Here is a 27,657-nt window from a genome sequence, read left to right as displayed (position 1 = left end):
CTGAGCCACTCAGCTCATTGGTCTAGTTTATCAGCTGATCTGCTGCTTTGGTCAATGGTCAACCAGACCAATGGCAGATCCTACAGTAACAGAAAAGCATTGCTCCCTTCCATCCCACTGACTGTTAACGACATTTTATCTTTTCCTCATAAAAGCGTCTGACAGACAAGGATGAGAGCGGCCCAAGAAAGGGGGGGGGTTAAGGGTGCAGGGAGCTGCGATGGACGCTCCAAGTCCCAACCCCTTCAAAAGGCCATCAAGATGGTCTTGGTCGTTCCAAAACTCTTTTAAACCCTATGCTCTGGAGACCTCAGAAAGTCTAGAAGGGAGGGGGAGTTGGGCCCGGGGGGTTCCAAGTTCTTGCAGCCCCCATTTACAGCTTACAAGGTTATGTCTAAGCAAAAAAAAAAAAAAAAAAAAAAACTTGTAAAATTAAATTTACTCCGTGTTTACTTTTCACCATTCAGAGACTGCAGTTACATTTTGCAGCTGTAAACATGTGGCCATCAGGGAAGCGGGGAACGGTAGCCCCGAGTTTTCTTGATAGGGGAATTTATCACACGAGAAAAGAGTGGAAACCACACTGGGGGGGTAGTTCAGAAAGGGGCTCGAGCTTCCCTGAAACCCCAGCATTTGAAGAGCCAAGCGAAGCCATTGGGACTGATTTAGGGGCATATGTGTTCTAGCCTTAAGGGTAACTTGGGGCCCACCAGTTGGGAAGCGCCTTGGGGTTGGGGGCTCCCCTCCCCAGGGCCCGACCTTGTGTTTCTATGGCTGCTTGTCATTAAATCGGCTCCACCTTCCCAGATGGGGCTGTTGCTCCCAAACGAGAGGACTGAGAGCAGCTCACGTGCACCAGATTTACCCGACGGGGCAAGGGGCCGCCCGCCTGCCCGGCAGCTTCTGGAAGGGGGGAGATGCCATCCGGTTCTTCGGCTCATTTAGAGGATCGGCTAGTTCCTCCCAGGGTCCAGCTGGGTTTTGAATCTGCTAACTGAGCAGCTCCCGACCAGCCCAAGCTCCAGAGCGATTCACCAGCTTTTCCAAGCAGAGACTCTGAGCCTGGTTGGTTTTTTGGCCTCCTGTGCTTCAAGGAGCTTTCCCGAGGGAGTTTTCTCTGGGCCTATGTTTCTGGTTCTCATTTTATATATACATACACATGCACACACACAATACACAAGAGACACGTGCAAATAAAGTTTTGCAATGCATGTACGTGTGCATATACACATGCATGCAGTTTGTGCACAGCTCAGCCCATGCATGCACACACATGTTCACATGCACATGTACAGTGCCCTGCCACCTTTGCACATGTGTGGTTTTGTGTTCATGCACATAAATGTGCATATACTTGTACACTTTTGCTTGTAAATATACATGTATGTGCACGTGCACGTATACATGTGTGTGTGTGCACACGCCCATCCTTAAAGGTGACAGAAGCCCCAGGAGCCGTCCCCACAGATACCCCTGGGCAGGAGCTGGCCCTGACTACCACTCTAAGGCCTCTGGCCGGGTGGAGCCCTCCCTGCTCTTTTTCCTGCTTTAGGCTTTTCTGAGCCGAGGCCATCTCTCCTGGCCCAGCATCCCCAGAGAGGAGGGGCAGCCCACTCTTGCCTCACTCTCCTGGTAACGAGCTGCTTTGATGCCCACCAAGGGCCTGAGTTTGCTCTGGAGTTGGGGAAGATAAGGTCAGTTGTTTAGGCTTGGGAGGCATGCTTGGGTTGCCCCCAATCCGGGGAGGTCTTCCCCCCAAATCCCCAGACTGTCAGCTGCCTTCTAGGGGACCACTGTCTCCCCAGTTCCACTTGGGGAGCCCTTCCTCCCCTGGGAAGGAGGGGCCCTGGGGCCTAACTGCCAATGATCTCCAAACATATACACAAAGTTTGGGACAGAATGATTCCCCAAGACTTGCCTCCTTTCCCAGAGATCTTGGGTTTCCGGGGAAGAGTCAATCAGCTTGCAGCCCAAGTTCCCCAGAAGAAATCCCTTCCACTTGGTGCAAAATGGCCCGTGGGCCCCAAAGAGGGGAGGGGGCAGCTAGAAGGTGCACCAGTCTTAAAGTCAGGAGGGCCCGAGTTCAGATCCAAAGAGGGGAGGGGTTCTGCTCAGGGGCCTGGTCTTCACCCCCAAATCCCACATAAGCTTCCTTCAACTGGGATGAGCAAAAATGCAGCAAAGGTAAACCGAGGCACGTTTTCCAGGGGAGTAAGAGCGATAGAGATTCTGGATAATAAAAGCGACAGGCCTGGGACGTCCCTCCATCTTATTTCACAGAAGGAGCCACAGCAGAACCCAGCTCTGCAACAAGATTTATTTCCCCGGGGCACCCAAAGTGGGGGGGGTCTCAGGTGAGCAGGGAGCGGCCATCGCGGCGCCTGCCTCGGTGCTCCCTGTTGTTGCTGTCCGGGTACACGGACAGGTCCAGGGTCAGGACTCTGCTGAACATGCAGTCCCCTTGCTGGAAGGGAAACGGACATGGGGGGAGGGGGTTATTTAAAAGCCGGGTCTCCTCAAAACCGCCCCCCCCACCCAGGGGCTCCCCAGTGCCGGTGCCCATTTTGCAGCCGATGGGGCCAAGGCACCAGGACTCCCGACCCAGGCTCCACTGCCTTCATTGGCCAACGCCAACCAGCCAACGATTAATGAGGAAGGTGCAGAGGGGGCACTGACGGCCCGGCACTGGTAGCCCCATTGCGGCGACAGGTGTCGGGTGGATGGGGCCCCGGTGAGCGCCCCCCCCCAAAGGCAGCAGAAGGGCCTGAGGCCCCTAGTCCAGAGGCATGAAAGGGGCGACTGAGGCAGGAGAAAGGGAGTGGCCTGAGCCCGCCAGCGCACCCGGCCCCCGGCGGGCATTACCTCGGGGTAGATGCCCACCAGCGCGTCAGCTTTGGAGTAGAACTCCTCCTTGAGAGAAATGACGATCATCTGGAAGTGCTCCCGCGTCTGCTCCCTCATGTAGCTCGACACCTGCCCAGCACATGGCCACAGCTTGTAGCCGGGGCACCGGCCGCGGCGACCGCTGGGAGCTCCCGGGGAGGCCCTTCCCCGCGGCCCGCCCAGGAGTGTGGGCCTGGGCTGGGGGCTCCCACAGACTCTATCCCTTCCAGCCCTGGTCCCTTCTCAGGGAGGGGCAGGGGGCTGGCTGTGGCCGCCCCCCAGGCCTGGACCTTGGTCCTGACCCCACTTTATAGATGAGGAAGATGAAACTAGGGGGTTATCAGGGTCAGGGGTCACCCAGGAAGGAAGGAGAGGAGGGGGTAACAGGCCATTTCTGTCCCCACACACAGTCCTCCTTCGAAAGGGACATGTAGGGACCCCAGTGGGTGTAGGCTGACACCTAGTGGTGTTGCTTTGGCCCATAGCGGCTCCTTCCCCAAGAGTCCCCTCTGAGAACTCCCTCTCAGAGCCCAGTGTGAGGGGCAACGCCCCCCAAGGAGTGGGGGGCTCTGGTCTGGCCCAGGCCTCTGGCAGCCCCCCTTCCAGTGAGCAGGGGAAGGCCCATGGGACTCACTTTGTCGATGTTTGTGTTATCCAAGGCCGCATCCACTTCGTCGAGGACAAAGAATGGCGCAGGACGGAAGCTGAAAGAGAGACGAGCGGGGGCCCAGGCCCAGCAGCCCCCGCCCCCAGAGGCCTCAGCACCCAAAGCAGCTGCGGCTCCCGTGGGCTCAGACGGCGTCTGGTCTTGTCCAATAAGGGGGGCGAGTCTGGCGAGACCCAGGGGGCTCTGCCAAGACTTTCTTTCATGTGGGACCTAAAAGAGCTCGTCTCCAAGCCAGCTCTGCCCCCCAGTGCCCCCTTCTGGAAGGACAAACCCCTTGCTCCTGGGGGCAGGGGCGCCTGAGGCGATCCCACCTGAAGCTCTGAGCTCTGAAGCTGCTGCAAAGCCGACACGCTGGTGGGCATCTCCCCCAGGCAAAGCAGCGCCCACACTCCCCTGTGCCTCCTGTGTGCCCAGCACCCCCTGACGTGCACTGGCAGCGTCTACAGGACAACACTGGCACAGACACTCGCGCCTGTTCTAACTGAGGTGAGACAGACAGAAGGGGCCCTTAGAAGGGGGCTGGGGCCGGGGGCCCCACCGCCTAGGCCAGACATGCTGGGGCTTCCCTCTGACTGCAGGCCTCAGCTTCCTCATCTGTGAGCCCGGGCCACTGTGCCCGGCGGTGCCCATGGCAGCGGGTAGGATGCTGGCTCTCAGACTTTCGGGCCCCCACAACCACCTCCGTTTTGGTGCTTGTGAAAACGGGGAGGCCGCCCCTTGTGCGTGCGGCAAGGAGCCCCGCCGGCAGCCCACACTCACCTGTGCACGGCAAACAGCAGGGCCAGCGCCGCCACGCACTTCTCCCCCCCGGACAGGTTTTCCATGGGCATGAAGCGCTTGCCCGGAGCCACGCAGTTGTAGCTGACCCCTTCCAGGTAAGGCTCTTCTGGGTTCTCGGGGCTGAGGAACGCCTGAAAGGGGTGTGGGAATGAGCAGCAGCCAGCCTCTCCTCTCCCTCCCCCTACCTCACGCCATCTCTGTGGAGCCCCCTGCGCTCCTTGCACCTCTTGGGGGCACGCACACATGCATACCAAGGGACCCCATTTCCCACCAGAATGGCAGCAAGGCCCGACCCAAAGTGGGCAGCCCGGCTGGAGGGGCAGCAGCTACAGGGCGCCTGTGCCATATGCTGGTGTGGCTGATCGGGCAGGGCGCCCAGCTGAGAGAGCCCGGGATGCCCCCGAGCACAGGGTCTGGAACCAGTCAGTCAGCCGGGAAGCACATGGCCGGCGCCTACTGTATACTGCATACTGGGGATTCAAGGACGGGCAGAATCGGCCCCCCAGCTCAGGGGCTCGGGACCTGTCCCCCAGGGGACACCGACTACGGGAACCCATGCGGTACAAACCAGACACAAAGGGGCTAAGATGGAGGGAGCCTTGGGGAGGCACGGAGACCATGGGGATGGATGGGCGGGCTTCCCGTTTCTGGCATCAGGAGAGGGAGCATCCTGTCTGTGTGGCTGGTGCCAGGGTGGGGGCCAAGGGGGGAGGGGCCGGCAGATGAAGGCTTTGGATGCCCTGGGGGAATCTGAGTTTGGGGCAGGGAGACCAAGTCAGTCCTGTGCTGGAGGCAGCTGTGGATCAGGATAGGACCCCCTCCCAAATCAGGGCACAGCCCCGTAGTGGATTTGAGAGTCCGGGGATAAGGAGGGGGAGGGGGAAAGAGAAGGGCTGCCAGGGCTGCCGTGTCCATGGGAACTTGGGCTGGGAGGTCTCAGAGAGAGTGGGCAGGAGATGGAGGGGAGGGGGGCAGGGCTGCCCCACAGCCCCCAGAGCCTCCATACACACAGTGACCGTGGCCCCTGCAGGAGCCGACAGCATCCCCGACCAAAGGGCATAGAGAAGAGAAAGGGGGTGCCTGGAGGAGAGCTCCGGGCAGCGGGTCCAGCCTGTGTAAAGAGCCTGCAAGGAGCAAGAGGAGCCCGCCAATGTCATCCCCCAGTGCCGAAGGCCCGGAGGTCGGGGGGAGCAGTGTCCGGCCTCCATTCTGGGCTCTGGCTGTGAAAAGGCCAAGCGATGCAGGGCCTCAGGAGGGTGCAGGATGTAGGGTGGGCAAGGACCCGTTTGTGAGCGAGGGAAGAGCCAGAAAGGCCCAGGGGTGGCTGGGCTGCGGCCATGGGGGGACCAGGGTCCCCAGAAGAGCCCATGGGTTTTTGAAGAGGCAGAAGAACCGACACACAATGGCCGGGACACAGGGGAGTCCCCAGAAACCTCGACCTCGGCCTCCCCGACTACAGTATAACCTGCGACCACGTGGACGCTGATAAAAGGGGGCAAGGCCTCAAGATGTGGCGCCAGACCATCCTGTCCGTCTCCTGAGAACCTGTCCACAGGCCGTGGAGCTCCAGCTGGAGCCGAACTGGCAGCGGCTGCCTGGCTCAAGCCTGAGAAAGGAGCTTGCCCGGGCTGCACCTCGTCCCCAAACCCTCACCAGGAGCACGAGCGGGATGAAGGTCGCCAGGACAAAGGTCAACGACCTCCAGTTCATGGAGGGAGCACTGATGGACGCAGGTGGCAAAGAGCAATTAAGGAGCCTCTCATGGAGGTCAAAGAGCAGAGCCCCAAGGCTGGCCCGGAGGCTGGCAGCAAGAAAGCAGACCTTGGCAACTGGTCCCGCCACTTCCTGCCAACGGGGGAAAGAAGAGGGAGCCGGGCCTGGCCCAAAGATGGCCACAGTGGGCGACTACAGCCATGAGACTGAGAGGAAAGCTGTGGCAAAGCCGGCCAGCCAGTGCAAGGGCAGAGGCATCCGCTCGCCCCGGGGTCCGTGGCTTCTCCGGAGCGATGAGCCGGACGATGAGCAAAGCTTTTAAAGGAGGGACTGGAGAAGGAATTGGCCAACCCGCCAGCGTCTGTCTTTGCTGGGGAAACCCCAACCTGGGTCACAGAGAGTCGTACCCAAGAGGGAAGTGACTAAAGAACCAAAAATTCCCTGGAAGGGCGAGTACTGAAGGGGAAGCTGAAAATACTTTGGCTTCATAACAAGATGACGAGACTCACCGGAAAAGACCCTGGTGCTGGGGAAGGGGAGAGTGGTGGTGGGGGGCGCCGACAGGCAGGGTCATGGAAGCAAAGAGCAGGTGCTGGAAGAGGGACCCAGGGGCACGGAGTCCCCCAGTCGGCCACGACTAAGTGGCTCCATGCATTCAATAAGCAGTGCCCCCACACGGCTCCACAAGGGCAGGTCTCCCCAGCACCGGCCAGAGGCTGACTCCATGTGGCACCTGGGGCACCAGCGTAAGGAGCCGGGAGCGAGCGGGAGCAGGACGGGGGACAGGCTCCCAAAGTCCCGAGAAGTCCCAGAGCACAGTCCCAGGCCGAGGACGGCAGCCGCCTCCCCCGAGACGTGGGCGCCCGCACGGGAGGCAGCTTTGGTGGTGAGAGGAGTGGGAGAAATGCATGAACGGGTCCCCAGAGCTCCAGGTGGGGAGGAAGGCAGAGAGCCGGGGCCGAGCCTCCTCCACCAGTGAGCGAGGTGCAGGCCACCGGTCCGCAGGCTGAAGGAGCTGCCCCGGGGGCCTGAGCATCTCCACCGCCCCTGAGCAAGTGACTGAGGCAGAAAGGAACTCCGGCCTCAGCAGGGTGTGTGACCATGGGGACGTACACGGCCACCAGACCTGGAGGAGGCCTTCACTTCCCAAAGACGGAGGCGGGGGAGCAGACAGGGCCTCTGTCACCCAATGGCGGGGTCTGGTGACCAGACAGCCCTGCTGGGGGGGGGAGCCCACGGGCGCACACGTACCTGGGCACCGCTGTTTCTGCAGAGCTTTTTGTAGATATAATCCACGGACAGTGAGACGTGCTCAAAGCACTGGCTGAAGAGGTCGTATCTCCTCTTCTTCACCTGCTCAAACTCTTGCCTGCAGACTCTGGCTTCCTTCCTGCTGGCCTCAAAAGCTGCGAGAGAGAGATGGGGACCCCTTGCCTCGGCGGCCCCTCCCAGGCCCGGCCCAGGTGGGCTTCTCGCCCATGTTTCACAGCGCCCACACTCTGCGTATCATCCAGGAGGTGCCTCTGACTCCAGGGCGGGGCGACCACACATCTAGGGGCCGGGTCTCCTCCAAGTGGCTCCTCACAGTGACCGGCCTGGGCACCCCAGATGAGGACTGTTCTCTGATTGGACCCTCAGCTCTAGGAAGCGGATGACCAGGACCCGGGGGCAAAGGCAGCACAGCCAGTGGCGTGGAGCAGCCTGGCTCACCATCGATGGACTCCTGGAACTTGTTGCGGACAGTCTGCAGGTTCTGTTGGGCTCGCAGGTTGGGGGCCGTGGTCTTCAGTAAGATGTCTTCCTGGGTCGCCAGCTGCTGCTGCAGGAGCCCCAGCTGAGCCTTTATCTCCTTGTCAGACTCCAGATCCTGTGGGGCCAGCAGAGAAGGCTGGGGTTCAAGCACCCCCCCCCATGCTGGCCACCCACCCCCACCCCATGACGAGGGTCCCTGCGTCACCTTCAGGTCGCCTCGGAGGCTGCTGTAGTCTATCTGCAGGGTTCCTTCCTGCTCATAGATGGCGATGGTGCTCTGTGTGCTCTCAGGTTCTGTACCCACCTGGAAGAAGAGGCGGGCGTCTCCAGGGGACCTCAAACCCCGGCACCTGTGACTGGGTGCATCTCAGGGGCCTGGGAAGCCCCCAGTGGTTGGGAGGAGAATCGGCCCACTCCCAAATGCCTTCCAGGGTGGGGACCTCACCACTTCACAAGAAATTTATTTCACTTTTCAACAGTGGGACAAAGTGCTTCCATCTGGTTCCCAACAAGAAGCTCAGACTCCGCTCCCCAAGTTCTACCCTGGCACTCATGAGCAGCCCCCCAAGCACAGCTCTCTGGCACTGGCCACAGCCTCTCCCCCAGGCTGGCCAAGGGAAGCCCTCCCCCCACCCGCCGGACAGAGCCGAGGCTGGCGCCGCCACTCTGCACCCCGGCCCGCCGCTGTACCGCCACATGGATGATGTCGTCCAGGGAGCCTGACAGGAGGACGACCTCAATGTCCTGCACCTTGCAGGCGAGCAGGATGTTGTGCCTCTCGAGCCGCTGCTGCTCCAGAGCCGTCTGGACGGCGACCGTCTCCTTCTGCATCTTCCCCACCTCCCTGCAGAAGGCGCGCTCATGTACTTGGGCATGCACACGCATGTGCACACGCACAGAGCTGGCTCAGGGCTGCAGGAGGCGCCGTGACGGCCCAGGCCCTGTACGAGACCTCACCAGGTCACTTCCTCGGCCATCTCAGGCCTTCCAGGCAGAGACAGACGGGATCCTCCTGGGGGCCCAGGTAAAAGCTCACCCCTCACCCCTCAGCCCAGCAGCAGGGACACAGCATGCAGGCCACAATGGGCCTAAGCACTTCACAAAATCCCGGCCACCCTCCCTCACTGAGACAGCTGGAGTGCCCCAGCAATCCCAGTATGATGGACCCCCGGCTCCCCCCCCGGAGGAGGAGAGCTAGAGGGGCCTTCCTGGCAGTTCTGTAGCCCCGAAGGCCCATCCTGAAGAAGGCAGCAGCTGCCTTGTGCCCAAAGCCCAGGACAGACCCACGGATGGGCAGAGGCAGAGAGATCCCTCTGTGGGGTGGCTCCCCCTGGACTCCGGAGGCATTTGTGGGAAACTGTTGGGTGCATCCTGATAGGACTACCTTCATGAATATCCCTTTCTGGAAACTTCAGGCAGACTGATGGCAGCTCACTAGGGACCCCCCCCCCCAGCAAGGTTTCTGCTCATCTCGGGGAGGGAGGTTGGGCTGAGGGAACCCCACCAAGGAGGCTGGAAGGACAGTGGCGTCCACACTGCTAATGGCTCCTTATCTCCTCCACTCAGTGCCCCTCCATGGAGGCACCCTCTTGTCATCCCAACACTTCCCCTGGTGCTTTCCTCGAGCCAGGGCTGGCGACGCTCGCCGCTCTGCCCACATCTCCCACTTCATTGGCCGGCCCCATCCTCACTTCTCCAACTGCCCACTTGACTTTCCCCACTGAGGCCCCCTAGCTCTCACATAACCTCATCTACATCCCCAGCCCCTCAGGCTGTCCTGGCCTGCTCCTGGTCCAAACGTGCCAAGGCCTGCCGAGCACCCCTTCAGACATCTTTGATACCCATGGAGCAGAATTCTCAGGAACTGGGGACCGATACTGGGAAATCATGACTTCCCCGCAGCACCCCCCACCTCTCATTTCCTGTTGACGTACAGGGCACCAGCACCCTCAGTGCCCCTGACTCCCCTGGGCTGAGGCATCCTTCGGCTCCCATTCTTCCTCCCTTAGTCACCTCCGTCCTACAAGCCCCCTTCTCTGATGCTGGCTGCTCACCTGTCTTCCCACTGTGGGCCTGCCCATGTCACCTACCCATCCCATCAGCCCCTTCCTTCCTTTCCAGCCTTCGTGGCTGCTCCCTGCCGGGCTAATGCCCAGCATTAACCCTGCTGTCCTCCATACCCAGGCCCTCTGTCCCCCTCCCTCACCTCCGCCGTGAGCCTCCTCCAGGCCTCAGCTGTGAGAACCTGTTCCTAATGCTCCGTAATCAGCAGAGCCTGAGATGACTCCCACTTCATCCTGCAGTTATCTTACTTGGAGAGTCATTTGCCTCGTTAGGTCAGAAGCTTGAGGGCGGAGACTGATTTGGGTTTTTTTTTTGCCTTCCTTTGTGTCTCTGGGACATAGACAGGCTCTCTGACTTGGCCACAGTGAGGGCCACGTGCTCCCTTGGGAGGAGATGATTCTCCCTCTCGGAGGTCTTCAGGCAAAAGCTCAACTACTATGTCAGGTCGCACTGCCATGGGGATTCTTTTGTGTGGGGGATTATTCTCGATGATAAAAAAAAGGGACCCTCTTCATTCCCAATCCTGAGCTTCTTTGGACTAAGTCAAGGCTTTGGTAATCCTAACATGCTTAGCCCAGTGCCTGGCAAGGTACTAGATAAATGCTTATTCCCTTTCCTCCTGGATGATCACAACCTAACTATGCTTGGAGCAGAAGACAAACTATAGAACAGCAAAAAGACATGGGCCATGGTGCTCTGAAACGTCCACACGCTTGGAACCCCGGAAACCGGGCCCAGTTTTGTTAAGTCACGCCAGCAGTTACCTATTGATGGCCAAAAGCTTCTTGCGCGCTTCCTCCACCTGGCCCTGCACCTGTTCAATGTCCGTATTCTTCGCGGCACACCTGTCCTTCAGCTGCTGCCGCTGAGCCATGAGATCATCCACAACTTGCAGGCAGCTTTCTTCCACCTGCGTGGAGAAAAGGCCTTAGTCCATCTCCCATCTTCTCATCCCCTCCAAGCAGTCACCCAGGCCTGAGGTGAGCAGTGGAAGAGCACGGTTCTAGGCCTCCAAAATACAGTAAATCAGCAAGACTTTGCTCAGGGGTGGGGGTGAGGGCTGTGGCCGCCTCACCAGCGCTCCAGTGGAACCGCCAGGATGGGAAAGTCTTTCCCCAGACACCCACCAGCGTCTCCTCTAACTTTCAGCACAACAGTGATCTGGGACACCAAATGGACAGTTAAGTGATAATCCAGGGCTCAAAGTGAACTCGGGGCCCTCTCATTCCAAAGCTGGCCTATAACCAACCAACTCACCACGCTGCCATATTTGGCCAACAAGGCCAAACAGTCTAAATTTGGTCCATTTTGCTGGAAATATGTCTATTTTTCATTTTGAAGCTGACTGAATTCTAGCTCAGGTTTTTCTACATAGGCTTTTTAAAAGGACCAGGTTTTATTTATGTTACAAGAAGCCAAACAAAAGTGCACTAGTGGACACTCTCCTAAGAATCAGCTGCTGCGATGCAAAATTCTGATGCCTTATAGATTTTTTAAAAGAACTGAGACCTAACTTGAAGAAACAGCCAAGATTCTCTAAGAAGATGAGTATTAATTCATTTTCTTGGATCCAAAGAATTTTCGGACCAGAAAGAATTTGTAGTTCCCTTTATGCAATCTGCAAGGCTGGTGAGCTTGACTTGGTTTCCTGAATCCATTAATAAAGGGAAGGTTTGTGCCCATCTGGAAGAAAGAGTGGTGATCGCTTAAAGCCAGAGTGGCTTCCTCAAGGAGATCTCCTGCCAGACTAACCTTATTTTTATTCCCGAGGTGGTCATTAAAATGGCAAATTGGAACACCCCTTCACAGCCAGACAGACTACCCTTGTGGACAAGATGGGAAGAATGAGCACAGACAGAAGTCCAGTTGAGCAGATTGAGAACTGGCAGAACGAGTGCAAAAAGACTCAAGAAAGAACCAAGATCAAGCAAGAAGGAAGCCTCTAGTAGCGTCTCAGAGAGCCATCCTAGCCCTTGCGCTAGTGAGCATTTTTAGAAAGGGCTTGGAGAAAAGCAGGATGAGCAAATGTGCAGGTGATGGGAAGTTTGAAAGGACAACTCCCCGGTGGAATGGGCGAATCCAGGTCAACAAGAGACTCCAAAGCTGGACTGAACCTAATAGATTGGAGCTTGGTCTCCAAGGTCAACATCCTTAAGACGGGAAGGACAAGAGGCCATGTGAAGAGACACTTCCATGACACTGACAATTGTCTCAGGGTGAATCAGCGCAGAAAGAAGAGAAAGAGCAGCACGCTGAAAACCACTTGCATTCAGCATCACTGATACTACATATTGCTCAAGAATGGCACACCTAGCAAGAACATCAAGATTATTCCTGGTATCCAATTCGAATTCACCAAGACTTACCACGTGCCTGTTGCCGCACATCCAAAGACAAAACTGAAACAGTCCCTGCCTGCCCTCAAGGAACTTCATTAGGAAAATAAGCTTATATTCTGGGTTAGGAAAACTGCCCAGACTTTGGTATCTAGAAAATCAGAGAGCCAGGAGAAAGAACCTTATGTACAGTGAACAGCAAGGCTGCCACTTTTAACTGGACAGAAGATTGTATCAAGGGGACAGAAACGCTGGAGTCAGACTGTAAAGGATTTTAAATGCCAAGAAAATGCTTGGTTTCTTTCCCCTAGAAACAAGGAGCAAGTGATACTTCCTGAAGCTTTTCCAAAACAAGGGAATTAAGAGACTTGCTGTGTTTTAACCCAGTCGATTAATTAAGGCCCAGAGATCATAAAAGACAAATGAGACCGTTTCAATAAGGTAAAACTAAAAGGCTTTTGTATCAATCAAATACATGAAAACAGAGTAAGAGAAACTGTGGCATGGGGAATAGATTGATCATCACTAAGTACACACACCCACAATTCTCTAATAGACACAGCTGACAGATCTGTACACTGTCCAAATCAAAGGATGCCCCCAATCACTAAGAGTTCAAGAAATCCCATTCCAACCAGTATGAAGTCTCACGATCCCCACCAGTGAATCCATCAAGATGATCCACGAAGGGGCCTGGAGGCCTTGGCACAGTGGCCCTAGCGGTAAAGCTAGAGAGTGATTCTGCGCTCTTGATTTGAAATTATGTAAGAAGAGAGACCAAACCGTTCATACTCTGACTCTGGGATCATCTGAGTCAAAAATGAAGGGCTGTCTCAGTCACCAGTTACAGCGCACTAACCCAAAGTCGCCTTTTGCTGGTAACTAAAATAGCAGGTCAGAAGAATGCTGTCAATAATTTTCCTGGATTTCAGGAAAGCCTTTGCTAAGATTGCTGGCTGGAAGAAATTACTTAATATAGAATTTAATGACTAAGGAAATCCAGAGTAGTCATTCGTGCTTCCATGTTGACAGTGACCTAGAATTAGGAAAACCTGGATACAAATCGTGCCTCATACACTTACTAATGTGTGTGCTCCTGGGCCAGTCACTTATTTTCATGCCTTTACTTCCTTTTCTGTAAAACAAGGCAGCTGTGCTCGATGGAACCCTATGGCTCCTTGCAGCTGTCATCTAGGATTCTGGAGTGCTGTGACTGCACAGAGGACTCCAATGGAGTGAGGGGACTCGGAGTTTGTTAGTGATGACTTAGCTAAGGACATAGGTGGACACTCGCTCTGGGTATGGACGATGCCATCCTGGAAGGGCATCCACAGGAGCAGGGTGGAAAAGCACCAAACAGAACCCTGAGGACAGGTACAAAGGAGCAGCAGCACCCCTGGGCACCTGTCCGGCAGCTCTCGTTATCAGCACCGCCATTTCTTCTTGAAGCCAAGTTCTGTTTCCCCATCACTTCCACCCCTGTTGCTTTACCTCAAACCCTCCAAGAAGGGCCCTCTCCCCTTCACCCTCCTTGCTGGCCTGGCACTCACCAACGCATCAAACATGGCGCCTACAGTACAACACTCCAGAGGGGGTGCGCTGCCATGTCCCCTCCTCAGTTCTGAGAGCTGCACCCCACGACTGCTTAGCTTTCTGGATGCTGCCTGCTAAAACCTCCATTTCCAGGCACACTGCAAGTCAATAGTGTGTTCTCCCATTGAGTAAGAGGAAAGTAAGCAGGGAAAACCCGCGGCTCCCGGTAGCTTCCCAAACCAGTCTCCTAGGTAGCAGCAGGCGCTGGGGAGGCAGCGCCACCGGCCTAGGGTCCTGCCCCTGCTCCCTTCCCTGTTCCTGCAGAGGGCTGCCCTGGCCTCTCCGTGTCTCAGGCTCCTCCCTGCCTCCTCCTTTGCCCAGATCCAATACGGCGCCAGGGCCTGCCAAGTTCACCTTGACAGCATCTCTCCAACATGCCCCTTCCCTCCTCTGATGTTCGCCTGGCCCCCCGGACTCGGATCCTGCCAACCACCTGGGGGTGGGCTTGCTGCCCCTCAGAATCCCACTGGCTCCAGGTCAGGGAAATGGGTGCCCCTCCTGAATACCCAGTGGAGGATGCCCATCCTCTCCTTTCTGACAGAGGGCAAGGCCAATGCCCGCCCTGGCTTGGCACTGGGGCAGCACTCCCTGAAACTGTGGCCATGGGCCCTTCTCCACCTCCATCCTGCCCTGAAAGCTCCCTCTCTTGCTAACCAACTTGTCCTTGGGTGGGTTCCTCCTCTGCACCTCCTCCCCTCCCAATGCACTCCCTGCAAAATCCTGCTCTCCATCTCCTGGCTTGGGACACCCGCTGGGCTAGAACATCATCACCCTCTCAGGGCCTGGGGGCAGCCCCGAGCCACATCCCTGCTGCTCTCCTCCATCTTCTGCTCTGCGCCCCCCAGTGTGTGTCTAACACTACGTCCTCCAACTGCCCTCTAAAGCCCTCCCTTTCTAGACTCACCTGGGGCCCCACTTGCCCCCTCTATGCCTCAGCAGACTGAGGCCCATGCCTGGAAGGCATCCTCTCCTTCCCCTCTCCATCCCTTGTATCCTGCATGATGACCCCCCTGCCAGGGCTCCCCTCCCCAGGCCCATAAATGATCTCGGGATTATTCCACGTCCCCATCGCCCAGGCCTTGACACATCTTTAGGCCACAGCCGAGTCATCCGAGGACAGAGACTGCGCTTTTGTCTCTGTGACCTCAGTGCCTTTAATGAGCCGGGCTGGGGGCCCTCAGCAGGAGTCAAAAAAGCCCATGTGGTCTCTGCCGGGCAGCACGCCCCTGAAGAGACCCGGGGGGTTAGGGGTGCCCAGGGGCAGCATGCAGGGGTTGGGGCAGGGAATGCACGCTCTGATTTCACGCCATAAAGAAGACTTGGGAAGGATGCTCTGGCTCCCTGAAGGGCTGTGTGTGGACCTCATGGGGCAGGAGCAATGAGTGGAAAAAGTAAGAAAGGAGACCCAAAGGCAGGGGCCCAGGCTGCCAGCGAGAGTTCACCCCAAGGGGGCTAGGCTGCGCCAGGACTCCCCCAGGAGGGTCTCCAAGCAGAGACAGCAGGACCCTGGGAGGGCCTTTTGGCTCAAGGCTGGGCGGGCTCTCTCCACTGAGTTCAAAGACTGACTGGCAACAAGGCATGTGACCAGCCTCCCCCTCCTTCCAAGGCATCGGGTGGGCAAGCAGTGCTGGGAGCCCCAGCTACCTCCTTCAGACTCTCGATGTCGCTTGTGTCTTTGAGGACGGCCTCTTTCAGGGCAGAAACCTTACTCATCTTCTTCTTCAGTTGGTTGTGGCTATATTCAAGCTGAACGTTCAGTCGAGTTTTCAGTTTCTCAAACTCAAGCCTGGAGACAAAAGGAAGGTGGTTCTGGGGCTGCTTCCTGCACCCAGCACTCGGAGGATCCCCCTGGCCTGTCCTATGAGGAGCACACACGCACTCTCGGCCTGCTGTTACCCCCTAGGATGCTCCCAGCAGCTCTGGCGTGATGGTGCTCACTGTGAGGTGTGAGGCGTGGTACGGAGAGCAGCCCACCCTATCCAGTGGCCCTAGGAAAGTTCTAGGGGGGGGTATGCAGGAGGGAGGGGACCTGCCCCCTGGAAGCTTGCCTGGTTGCTGTGGCTCCCGAGCTCCGGGTTCAGTCCCAGGCAGCAATTCCTTTCATTTCTCCTTCCCTGCCCATGTCAGCGAATACCCCTCCCACATTATATGCTTGGGTATGAATGGATTTAGTTCCATGATCTCCTACAGACACCACAGAATTTTTTTATACTTTGTAAAGGGTTTTCCTAATGAGGACCTCCCTGGGAAGGGGATGTCAATGCCACTGTCCCCTTTCAGAGGAGAAACAGGGCTCAGAGAGGGTCAGGGCTGTGCTGCCACAAATAGTTTATGCATGATCAGGATCTGTGGCTTGAAGCCCCAGATCCCACAAGGAATGTGTTGCCTTTCCATGGACTCCTATGAAATTTAAAAGGGATTTCTGTGCAAAATAAAGGGGGGATGGAAAGGTACCTCTTCTTGTCAATTTCCTGCTGCTGTTTCACATGCTGGTTTTCATATTCACGTATGTTTTCAACACCAATTTCTTCACAGAAATCATGGAAAATTTCATCTTCCACCTTAAATGATCCAAATCCAGTTCAGTTTGATAAGACATTGTGTAACTCCCTTCACTCTTCCCTTAATTTCTGACATCTGCTCAGGCACCTCTGAATAAGGATGAAAGAAGATGTATCTGGGCTGACCAAAAGGCTTTCCTGACATTCACTATTCACGGGGGATCGGCGGAGACACCGGCCCGAGATGTCCCCAGAGGGGAGGAAACCGAGGCATGAAGGTACGTTGTGCCATTACTCTCCATGCCAGGCGTGTGCTCAGAGTCCCACAGAGGCGCTCTCTGTCTACAAGGGAACCTTAACTACCTAAGGTCTTGTCCTGCAAGACCCAGCTCAAACACCCCCTGCCGCCTCCCAGGCTTTCTTGTCTAGAACAGAGTGGGTTTGCTTTTATTTTCTTTGTATTTATTAACATGAACAACTTCGAGGAGCTGCTAGGGGGCGCCACAGTGCAGAGCACTGGCCTGAGTCAGGGAGACTCCCCTTCTGAGTTCAAATCCAGCCTCAAATACTTTCTAGCCATGTGACCTGGGGCGGGTAACTTCACCCTGGCTGCCTCAGTTTCCTCCTAAAGTGAGCTGGAGAAGAACACGGCAAATCACTCCTGTACCTCTGCCGAGAAAACCACGAAAGGGGTCTTGGGGAGTGAGATGAGACCAAAATGAATGAATGACAACAGGGACATTATGTTTATCTCCCCCATTCCCTTCTGTAAATTATTTTCTCTCCCCCGCACTGGAAAAAGGAAAAGGGGATCCTCCTAACCAATACTTGTGACTGCCTAAAGCCCGGCCCGGCTGGCTGCAGGAAGCTTCCCGAGGGCAAGGCCGCCTTGCACCCCCTCTCCTCATTCAGTCCTCTCAGCCCGATACCCCCCAAACAGACAAAGGTCGTTGTCACTCCATCCCGCCCATGAGACCCATCACCTTATCTATCCTTTCTTGGAAGTCAGTGATTTTTTGTGCTCTTTCCTTGATGCCATCACTCAGCATGGTGTACTGCGATTCAATATTCAGTAATTCGCTCTGCAGCTGGGACTGTTCCTAATTGTGAGAAAGAAGATGCTTTTGTCACATCGTGTGTGACATACCCTAAAAGGGGCACACAGAGGGAAACCGAGGCCGTGCCAGGCTCCTCGGAGGTACCGGGGAGGGGGCAGGAGGAGGGTCTGTTAGGTGGCAATGTCTGAACAATCATGGTATCATCAGAGCCGGCAACTTCAGTTAGACTGTTTCCAAGTATGTCAAGTGTTGTAAGGTACTGTCGTCATTCTTAAAACGAAGCATCAGCCTAATACCGTTAGTTGTTGGGATGACTGCTGGAAATGCAATCTGTGCTGGAAAAAGCCCGGGAACATCAGAGCTCCAGGGGAACTGGGGACCATTCCCTCCAAGCAGCTGTTTCCCAAGGAATCCCGAGCAGGGCTGGCTCTGGGACCATTCTCCATGCCTGTGACCCGTGAGCTTGCTGCCCAGAAGCCACCAAGGACGAGGCTGTAACCTGGGTATGGCCGGGTGACTCTGCATTAGGACTCCTCGGTGTAGGAAAGCATGACGACTATATTCAGGGCAGTGGCTGGCCCAAGGCTTGGAGGAGGGAGAAGCAGGCAGCGTGGGGCTCCGTACAAAGGGAGCTGGCACCCCCCCGTTTGCCTCACTGAAGGCCCAAAGGAACCATCCCCAGAGCCAGCTCAGGGCCTCTCCCTCTCTCACAGTGGCTAAGCCCATTCACTAGGTTTCTTCCTGGGCCCTGACATTATCTCTGATTTCTGACTGACATCAGCTTCGCTAAATGAGCAGTGGTATTTGGTGGTAAGGCCGTTGGGCCTTTGGGTATAGCTTGGAACTTTCTTCTGGCTAAGGGTTAGTGACAAGGGAAGACACTTTCTGGGGAGGGTTCAATAAATACAATTCTAATTGGATATTCATTCTCCAAGGAGAGAAGAAAAGGCCAACCTTGTGGTCCCAATGGGAAGCAGGCCTTCCTGGGAAAGGGGATGCTCACAAGCCCTACCTGGATGATACCGGGCCCCCCAAATAGGAATCCACTTGCAATCCAATCAAAAGCTCACCTCAATGCTGCCCCAGTCCCTATGCTTCCTCCTGGCTCTGTTCACACCAAACGCTTTCAGAAAGAGATACAAGGGGAACTTTCAATGGATTTTAACGGGAGGGAGGGGCAAGGGTTCCCCTGAACTTTGTCTCGGTCGGGCCCAAGAGCCCATGCCCACGTCTGAGATAACAAGAGAGCCAGACCACCATCATGACGAATAGATGGGTCTAGTAGTTCTGGAGAGAAGACAGAGCCTTCAGGTGGCATAAAATGGGGGAGCCAGCCGAGGATGCTGAGTGCCCCCACCCCACAATGGTTACTGGTTGGAGGGCTGACAAAAGGCTACTGTTCAGAGAGATGGCTTTGAGCTCCTTTTGTGTTTAGATTCTATGAAAAAACAAATTCGACTCGTTTAAAAACTGAAAGCCTACTGTCCTGTCACCTTGTGAAAAGCGGCCAGCTGCTTCTTTTTAATCATCTCTAGTTCGTTCTGAGAATATTTGAGTCGGGTATGAGTTCCTTGTAACAATGACTGTATTTGCCTCAAATCCGTTTCTTTATGGCGTATTTTCATCATGTCCTAAAAAAAGAGAAACACTGCTATAAGTTATCTGGTATTTTCTAGTCCCTTTTCAATGTTTTTTTTTTTTTTTACCTACTTCAACAGTTACTGATTATATCCATGTGTGCCCAACTCTTGCTGGAAACTTGGCTTTATGGAAGGAGGGCCCCAGCTTCACTTCCACATGCCCTGGCTGGTCCCCCTGGGGCCCTCTCAGCTGCCCCTTAGCAGAAGACACTCAGAGGTTCTCCTCCCGAGCAGTCTCTTCTCCAGGTGAACACTGGCATTTCCTTGCCACAACTCTTGTATGACCTATCCCCAAATGTTCTCCTTGTGTGGCCCATCTTTTCTGAAATTAATGTACTTCCTTCAACTGATTACCCGGGAAAGATTCTGGTAGGAGGGCTGAGAGATGCCAAATACTCAATTCAATTCACCCCAACTTCTTAGACCCTAAGTGAGGGGCGGGGGCTTCGAAGACAAACAAGGTAACAGGCCCTGCTCCCAACAGCTTCCAGCCTCCAAGGAAGTGCTGCCAGAGGCCCAGCTGGGAAAGGCAGCCAGGTTCTGACAGAGGCAAAGTCAGGAGGGGGCCCTTTCTGGGCCCAGGGAACCAGAGGCAGCTCTGGGTCTGTGGTGTGACCAACGAGGACTAGACACCATACTGCGCAGAGCTTCAAATGAGGGGAGGATTTTGTCTTGTATTCAAAAGACAACAGGGAAAGCCTAAGGAATGGCTGGGTCACCTTAGTCTAAGGAACACAGATATCCACAGGGAAGCGAGGAGAGCAGCAAGCCAATTAAGAAGTGAGCACCAAGGACCGAAGCATTTAGGAAGCAGGGGACTGACCAATGAGGAAGGGGATGGAGGAACAGAAAGGGAGAAGCAAAGGGAGCCCCAGGGCACAAGCACATTCACCTTTAGCTCACTGGTGAGCTGGTCTCTTCTTTCCTTCATTTTGGTTAGTTCCTTGTCATCCCAGCATTTGGCTTTGATTTTTAAGTCACTCGATCCTCCAGAAATGACTCCCGATTTCAAAAACAATGTTCCATCCAGAGCTACTGTCTGTAAAGGCAAAGGTGCTTCAGCTGTGAGAAGTCACCTCAACAGGCAGAGAGCCAGCAATGAAGCAACCCATTGGCCTTCCACAGAGGACAAGGGACTGGGGAGGACCAAGTGGGTTCTGCAGAACCAGCAGGTGGCTTCTGACCCACAGTTCAAGAGAATGGGAAAGGGCGAGCTAGGTGCAGGCCAGCAAAACCCACACCCACATGACTTCAGTACTTTACAGATTACATCAATATTAATCAATATCATTATAACTGATTACATCAATGAAAGCTGAAAAGGTTTTAGTCAAAATTTAACAGCCATTTTTATTAAAAAAAAAAAAACCCTCTAGAAATCATAGGAAGAAAATAGTATTTGTCTAAATCCAAGAACAAATGTAGGCAATGCAGAAAGAGGTCTTTCCAATAAAGCAAGGATGCTTATCACTGTTACTATTTAAAATAGTGCTCAAAATAGTAATAAGACAATGAAAAGAAATAATGAAAATAAACACAGGCAAAGAGAAAATAAAACTATATTGTTTGGGTTTTGGTTTTTTTGTTTTTGTTTTTACAAATAATGAAAGTATATTACAAAATTTTAGAGTTAACTAGAAATTAAATTAAATAATTAACAACTTATAGCAGGATATGAAGTAAATTATAACATTCCTATATATTAGCAAAAAAATTTAATAGGAAGAGCTAAAAGGAGAAATTTCAATCTAAATACCTACAGAAACTATAATTTATAGAATGCGTATCTATACCAATGTTCCAACAGATACTTTTCAAAGGAAGAATTACAAACTAAAATGATGTGAAAAATATTCTAAAACACTAATAATTAGAGAAATGAACATTCAAGCATCTCTGAGATTCTACCTCAGAGTTATCGGCCGCTGGACGACAGGTGCACCACGACTCTGCAAGGTCAGCTAGGAACTGATATACATGTGTGTATACCCTAAGGACCTTAACCACAAAGAGACAGGAGAAAAGAGACAAGGTACTCTTAAGCACAAAAGTCTTTATACTAGTTCTTTTCATGGGGCCCCAAACTGGAAATTAAGGAGTATCCTTCTCCTGGGGAAGCCCTCCTGCTAAGCAGAGTGGGACAGAGGCAGGTAATCCTATGCTGGGGCCATAACGAATGACACAAGAGACGGCTATCGAACTCGCAGGGTACGGATCATCTCCTAGTCTCACAATTCATCTTGCCCTCCTGAAATCATGGAATGGGATATAGGCTCAATCCACAAAAAGCTGTGTGGGGATGGGGAGGGGAAAGGAGACAGAGAAAGGGAAAGGGAGACGAGGAGAATTAAGCAGATAGAAAAAAAGAGTTGGAAAAATGAGAAAGCTGAAAAGAGAGGTGAAAAGTCATTGCAAAAAGGAAGATAAGCTGGTTTCTAACAGCAGAGAATACACAAGATGGCACAGATCTTGCCAGGTCACTTAACACAGGGTCCCTCAAATTTGTTTCTAATCTTTTAATCTAGGGGCAAGCATACTTTTATTCTGAGAAGATTAAGATTTAAAAAAAGTAAAGGGGCCTAATGTTGCCTTAGGGCAGCCTCCCAAGATTAACAGAAACCAAAAGCAGCTCTGGAAAGGGCCCAATCAGGGCCCTGATGGTTTTTTTTTGAGGGGATACAGAGCCCTGCCCTTATGAAAAATCGATGGGAAGTCAGATCAAAAGAATGAGCCAATAAAAAAAGAACCCAAACATAAAAGGCTACTATGGGTGACAAGGATGCTCAAGACACAACCCAGAAAAAGAAAGTGACTCCAAAATAGGTACAAACAAAACCTTCAATAAAAACATAGCTTGGGCACAAGTTCAAAAAGAGAAGAATTAAGAGATAATTTCTTTTTAATTTTATAAGTGAAACCAGGACAATTAAAAAAAAACAATGAAAAAGAGAAATGAACATTTAGGAGAAAATATTTTGAAAAAGTTTAATTAGCTTAGTACAAGAGGTGCAGAACTGCATCCAAGCAAGAGACTCCTTGAAAATAGAGATCCAAACCTAAGTTAATCCCTCCCTAAGAAAAAAAGAAGGCAGGGAGAGAGGGAAGGGAGAGAAACATAAGATAGCTCATATAAAAAACTTAATTTGGAAAAACAGATCAAACAGAGGTAATGTAAGAATCCTCAGATTAACTGAAAGCCATGATTACAAACTCCTTCCCCTAAACCCCAAGATATTCCCTCAGAACCCAATCTCATTAGGGACAGTTGCAGAAAGAGTCAAATGACACTGAGGTGATGTGTGGATGCTCTTAAAAGAAGAAAGCAAAGGGATGAAAAAAGGAAGACACCATGGAAAAAACAGAGAGAGGTCAGGAAGGCTGCAGAAACACCACCTGGGCACAAGGCTAATAAGGCTGCACCTGGAAGGAGAGCCGGGGGACAGGCAACACATGAGCCTCGTCTCATCTGGAATGGTTAAAAGAGGGAGGATGTGTGTCTCATAGCCCAAAAGCCAGGAGGAAGCGAAGGGGAGAGGGGCCATCCTGCCCAGGAAATTAAGATTCCCACCAGCAGTATTTTAGTTTCAACATAAAATGAAATCAATCCAACAGTGAGATGTCTCTGGGCTTAGAGGCAATGAAGGGGCACCTGAGATCCTGCAGAATGAGCAAGGACGCATGAGAACTTCAGGTCAGTCACAAGCCCAACCACCTGTAACCACAAAGGGCAATTTAGGGTACATAAGGCTCTGGGCAAGGAAAGAGAAGAAAGGCAGGGAAGCAAGAGCAAGCAGATGGCTCATGCTGGGGGTGTCCCCTCACTCCCTTTTCTTGTTTATAAGAAGGGGGCAGGAAACAGGAAAAAGTTTCAGAGAATGAAATGGGGGGAAGAAAAACAATAGTCAGAATTGGGCATGGGCTGACCCTCAGCTAGAATGAGGGAGCAGAATCTGGAGATATGTTGTTTGTAAGAAACACCCCTGAAACTGAGAGACAGCCACATTCACCAAAAGGCTAGAGCAGAGGTACTCAAACTTTTTAAATAGGGGGCCAGTTCACTGTCCCTCAGACTGTTGGAGGGCCCAACTATAGTAAAAACAAAAACTTTGTTTTGTGGGCTTTTAAATAAAGAAACTTCATAGCCCTGGGTAAGGGGGGTAATCATCCTCAGCTGCCGCATCTGGCCCACGGGCCGTAGTTTGAGGACTCCTGGGCTAGAGGCTCCAACTAAGTCCAAAGGGTGGGTGCAGCAAAGACACGAGCAGACTTGGTGTGATGAGAGAGATAAAGAGGGAGACCATATTATGCTCAAAGAGTCATTATGCTGAAAGCACTTAAAAAGAGAAACAAGCTACAGTGACAAATAACAATCCTGGCCCTTATTAGTTTGGCTCTTCACGTCCAGGAGCTGGTACTGCTATGCCCAGGTCACAGATGAGGAGATTAAGGCAGCACCAGAGAAAAGGCCCTTCCTGTCAGGGAGAGTCCACTCTGGGGCCCAAGATCTAGGTCACGTGCTGTTGGCAAGAGGCCTCTGGCCCCTTCTGATCGTCACTTTGAGCCACCCTGACTTGGCTGGGGACATGCCTTCTCCAGGAACACTGGGGGTTCTTCTGCCCCCCTGCAGGGCACCCTCTAACAGACAAGGCTCCTGACCTTTTCCCTCATCTCATTTCTGGGTGTATCAAGTTACAGGGCCAAGAAGGTGGGAACATAAAAGCATTCCCAGAAATCCACAAAAGCAGGGAAAAGTGAAATCAATTAAGGCAGGTGTTTGCATGCCCCTTGTGTGAGTAAATGCTCACACCCACCACATCTGAGCACTCCCAGCACATTGCCCAGCTGCTCATCGGTCCCCCTCACCTTCAGCCGCTCGGACCCACCAAAGGCCACATGCCGAGCTTCTTCCACAGTCTCACACACAAGCCCGTTGCCACACACAAACTGGATGACCTTCTTGAGCTGCGGAAGCTGGGTCTGCACAACATCTATCACCATCTTGGAGCCTTTTATCTCCCTGAGCCTTTCATTGAGAGGCTTGATCTGAAAGACACAATAAAGAGCACATGAGGTGTGATGCTCCAGGAGTATCCCACGCTCAGGGGGCATCCTCAACCAGTCCAGCTCTTGGCAAGCAGACAGCTAAGTAAAGCACCAGCTGTGCAAGAGGAGCTTGGAGACTGGGCCCAACCCTTCCATTTCACAAAGAGGAAAGTCGTCCCTTAATAAGCATTTCCTGAATACTAGGATGTGCCAGGCTGGGAACCACAGAAGTCTACAGAGGCAGTGTTGCTTGTGGACTCCCCAGCCAGCCTGGCAAACACACCCAGTATACATATGTGGGGCTTTGGCAGGATTGGGGGAGATCAGTCAAGCCCTGATAAAGGCAAGAGCCTTTGGGCCGAGCTGCGAGGGGCGCCAGGAGGGCTTCCAAGAGAAGGAAAGAGAGCATGAGCCAGAGAGAAGTGGGCACTTCATCTTCAAGGCCATGGAGGAATGCTGGGGGATGGAAGCTTCCTAGGCTGAAGGAACTTCCACTTAGAGAAAGACAACAGAGGGTTGGGGTGACCAATTCAGAGGCTCAGAGTTCCATTCTGGATATGTTGATTCTGAGATACTTTGGGGGCATGTCCTGCATGGAAGGGCAGGGCCCTTCCTTTTGTTCCTCTTCTATACCTCCAAATCTGGGCCCTGCAGTCCCATTCAGCTCCCTGCCATCCTCTGGTGACCTGAGCCATGTACCTCCCCTGCTTTTCTTCAGGGTGTGAGTCAAGATCACCACTGACAGAGTCCATTTCCAATTTATGGATCTGATCTCAACTGAGTTCTCTTTGTAAAAATACCTAAGAGGACTCACAGAAACTGATACAAAATGAAGGAAGCAGAACCAGAGAACAATGTACCCAAACAGCAATACCATGATCCACCCCAAATCCAAAGGACTCCTGAGAAAACACCTGCAGAAAGACAGCTGATGGGCTCAGGGTGCAGATTAAAGCATGTTGTGGTTGCTTTGGGTGGGAGACATGACTCGCTGGGAAATGAGTTCTGCAAGACTACAGTAGAGGTTATAACAGATTTTGGTTTTGTTGCCTTCTTATTGGGGTTGGGGGAGGGAGAGAATTCGGAACTAAAAAACAATCCCAATTCTTTATCCTCAGCATTTATTAATTTCAACAGAAGGCAGAAAAATCTTTTCAAAACTTAGCAATAACCAGAACATCTGTCACCCAACTGTTTGCTGAGTTTGGGTAATTCACAAAAAGGCCTAGCCATGCCTAGCCATATACTGTTAAAAGTTTTGGGATTTGGGCAGAATAGATTGATTTCATGGTTTCCTTAAGCATGTGCACAAAATAAAATATGGTTCCTCTCTTCATTTGTCCAAAACTTTTTGAATCCAGTTTCTTCAATTAATCCTGAGGGAATGACTGGCCAGTCAGCAGTTCTGAGAAATGATCTGGGCTCCTGGGCATGCCACTTTATGGTGGTGTCCCTTTATCGACTGTCAAGGAGGCAGAACTGACACTTGTTTCACATCAATCCAGTTAGATCAGATTTTAAGCAATTGCTATACTTTAAAAAGATTGGTGTGAGAGGAGAGGAAGTGGAGGCAAGAGGTGTGCGCAGAAATGCTGAGGACTCTGACAGATAGAAGAGGATTCTAGGACAGTGGAAGGAGATGGCCACATCCTGGGCACTTCAGAAGGCACCAAACCATTCTGAGAGCTTGAAGAGTGCAAGGTTGAGAGAAAGCGCTCATGGCAGCCACGGCATATGGGGACTAGAGAACCAATCAGCAAGGAGGCAGGTCCAGCTTGCTCCTGACTCTGTATACAGTATACAGAATGTAACCCTGAGTCTTACTTGGGACTGCTTCAGAAGTCCCCTGGGACCTCTTTCTGCCCCCGGGTGCTCAAATGCTTCCTGTTGCTTTGCCCAGCCCCTACCCATGCCTCTCTTCCTAATTGGTCCTGGGTTAGACAGATGATTTGCGATGACTTTTAATTTTTTTGGCTTTCCCAATCAGATTTTGCCTGGGCCTATTTCCTAGGCTGTTATGGAAGAGGTAAACTGGAAAAAAATGCTGTCACCCCATCATCTGGATTCTGCCTCTAACAACTTCTTGTTTCCAGTCTCATCACTAAACTTTTCCCTTTACAATGAAGTCCTTCACAAAAGAAACTGTGATTCCTTCTGACGTCCCTGATGTTTCCCAGCCTTCCAGAAAATCACTCTGAATAACAAAGAATAAAAGGGGAAAAGATCCAATAGTCTCTTTAGGGCCAAATCGGAAGGCCTTTGTCCTGTGGCTCCTCACGGGCTCTGCAGGGTCTGATCATGGTGGCCACCCTCTTTTCTGGCTTTTCCTGACAATGCTTTTCTTAGATCTTCCAGCTGTTCCCAAGCCTCCCCAGGTGATCTCCATCCCTATCGTGCTCCTCGATTGTGGCTCTAAGCCAAGGTTCTGGGCCCTTTCCACAACGAGTTTACTGATCTTCTTGACAGAGCTAACTCCAGAACTTTGATTCTTGTCCTAGTCTCTAAAATCATCAACTGGCTACTGGATTTCTGAAACCAGATGGCCTGCGGGCATCTCAAGCCCAACACATCTGAAAGAAAATCCACATTTTGGAAGGGCACCACCAGTGCTGAGGAGGATCCCTCAGTTAGCCTCACTATATCCAACATGGAACCAAGTCTTTTTTCCACCTTGACAACATCTCTCATATCCCTTCCCCTCTCTTCATTCCCACAACCATAGTCGCATGTGATGAGATCATCACCTCTCACCTGAACTATTCAGGTAGCCTCCAATGGTCTCCCCACCTCAAGTCTCTCCCAGTCTCTACTCAGGGAACTCTAGGGATGACCTCTACGACTAAAGATAAGCCACTTTCTCTGGCATTCAAGGCTCTATGCAGTCTGGCCCCAATTACCTTTTCCAACTGTCTTACACACTGCTCCCCTTTGTGGCCTGTATGGCTTCACCCATCTCCCACACCTGGAAGGGGTTCCCTCATTACCTCCAAGACACAGCTCAGATCTCATCTTCTACATGGAAGCTCTCTTGGTCCCTTTCGTTAATGGTTCTCCTGGCCCTCTGAATTAGGACGTGTCTATTGTTTGCACATCTACATATGAAGATAGTGTCCTCCACGAGCATGGGATGTCATTTCTGTTTCTGGGACCTGTCGTTCAGCACGTGCTCCCTGAATGTTCATCCAACTGATGAATGTTGGCAACCGAGCCTTTGAATTGGCCTGTGATGCTCCAAGCTCATACCTTCAGTGCTTCTGTGAAAATTGGCTTGCCAAGCAGGCTCTCACAGTACAACTGGACAGTATGTGCTTCCTGCCTTTGAGGGCCTTCCAGAAGCAGCACGTTATTGTGGAAGGTCAGCTCAGCAAGAGGATACCACTTTATCATGACTTATGAAAGATACTTACATCAAGGTTATCCAGAGCAAGGAACGTCTCAGCTTCAGCTCTTTCTTCTTTCAGGAATCGAATGCAATCTCTTGCTATTTTTTCAGAAACTACCACAATAGCTGTTAAGTATCTGCCAAAGAGTTTGGTCACAGCAAGTTGGTACTTCTTATGAATGGGATGACATAAATCAAGGAGTCTGCCAAACTTGGGAAAGTTCAAAAGAAAAGCACACGAGTAT

The 27,657-nt window shown here is 52.7% G+C and overlaps 1 protein-coding gene across 1 annotated transcript in view; it reads right to left on the bottom strand.

The window, feature by feature from the left end:
• Nucleotides 1–227: 227 nt before the first annotated feature.
• SMC1B (structural maintenance of chromosomes 1B) overlaps nucleotides 228–27,657 on the bottom strand; it is a 44,744-nt gene continuing 17,314 nt past the window's right edge. The window contains exons 9-24 of the mRNA XM_031938574.1: nucleotides 27,438–27,623; nucleotides 23,851–24,030; nucleotides 19,880–20,026; nucleotides 18,841–18,978; nucleotides 17,273–17,389; nucleotides 16,243–16,349; nucleotides 15,433–15,574; nucleotides 10,624–10,769; nucleotides 8,486–8,639; nucleotides 8,001–8,099; nucleotides 7,754–7,910; nucleotides 7,295–7,449; nucleotides 4,310–4,461; nucleotides 3,518–3,587; nucleotides 2,863–2,973; nucleotides 228–2,464 (exon numbers count right to left, since the gene is read on the bottom strand). Coding sequence (XP_031794434.1) covers nucleotides 2,351–2,464; nucleotides 2,863–2,973; nucleotides 3,518–3,587; nucleotides 4,310–4,461; nucleotides 7,295–7,449; nucleotides 7,754–7,910; nucleotides 8,001–8,099; nucleotides 8,486–8,639; nucleotides 10,624–10,769; nucleotides 15,433–15,574; nucleotides 16,243–16,349; nucleotides 17,273–17,389; nucleotides 18,841–18,978; nucleotides 19,880–20,026; nucleotides 23,851–24,030; nucleotides 27,438–27,623 — 2,175 coding nt within the window. The 3' untranslated portion in view covers nucleotides 228–2,350. The remainder of the gene's footprint in view (nucleotides 2,465–2,862; nucleotides 2,974–3,517; nucleotides 3,588–4,309; nucleotides 4,462–7,294; nucleotides 7,450–7,753; nucleotides 7,911–8,000; nucleotides 8,100–8,485; nucleotides 8,640–10,623; nucleotides 10,770–15,432; nucleotides 15,575–16,242; nucleotides 16,350–17,272; nucleotides 17,390–18,840; nucleotides 18,979–19,879; nucleotides 20,027–23,850; nucleotides 24,031–27,437; nucleotides 27,624–27,657) is intronic.

The sequence above is a fragment of the Sarcophilus harrisii genome, chromosome 5, assembly GCF_902635505.1.
Source record: "Sarcophilus harrisii chromosome 5, mSarHar1.11, whole genome shotgun sequence".
Classification (NCBI taxonomy): Eukaryota; Metazoa; Chordata; class Mammalia; order Dasyuromorphia; family Dasyuridae; genus Sarcophilus; species Sarcophilus harrisii.
This window is presented reverse-complemented; position numbering and strand designations above follow the sequence as displayed.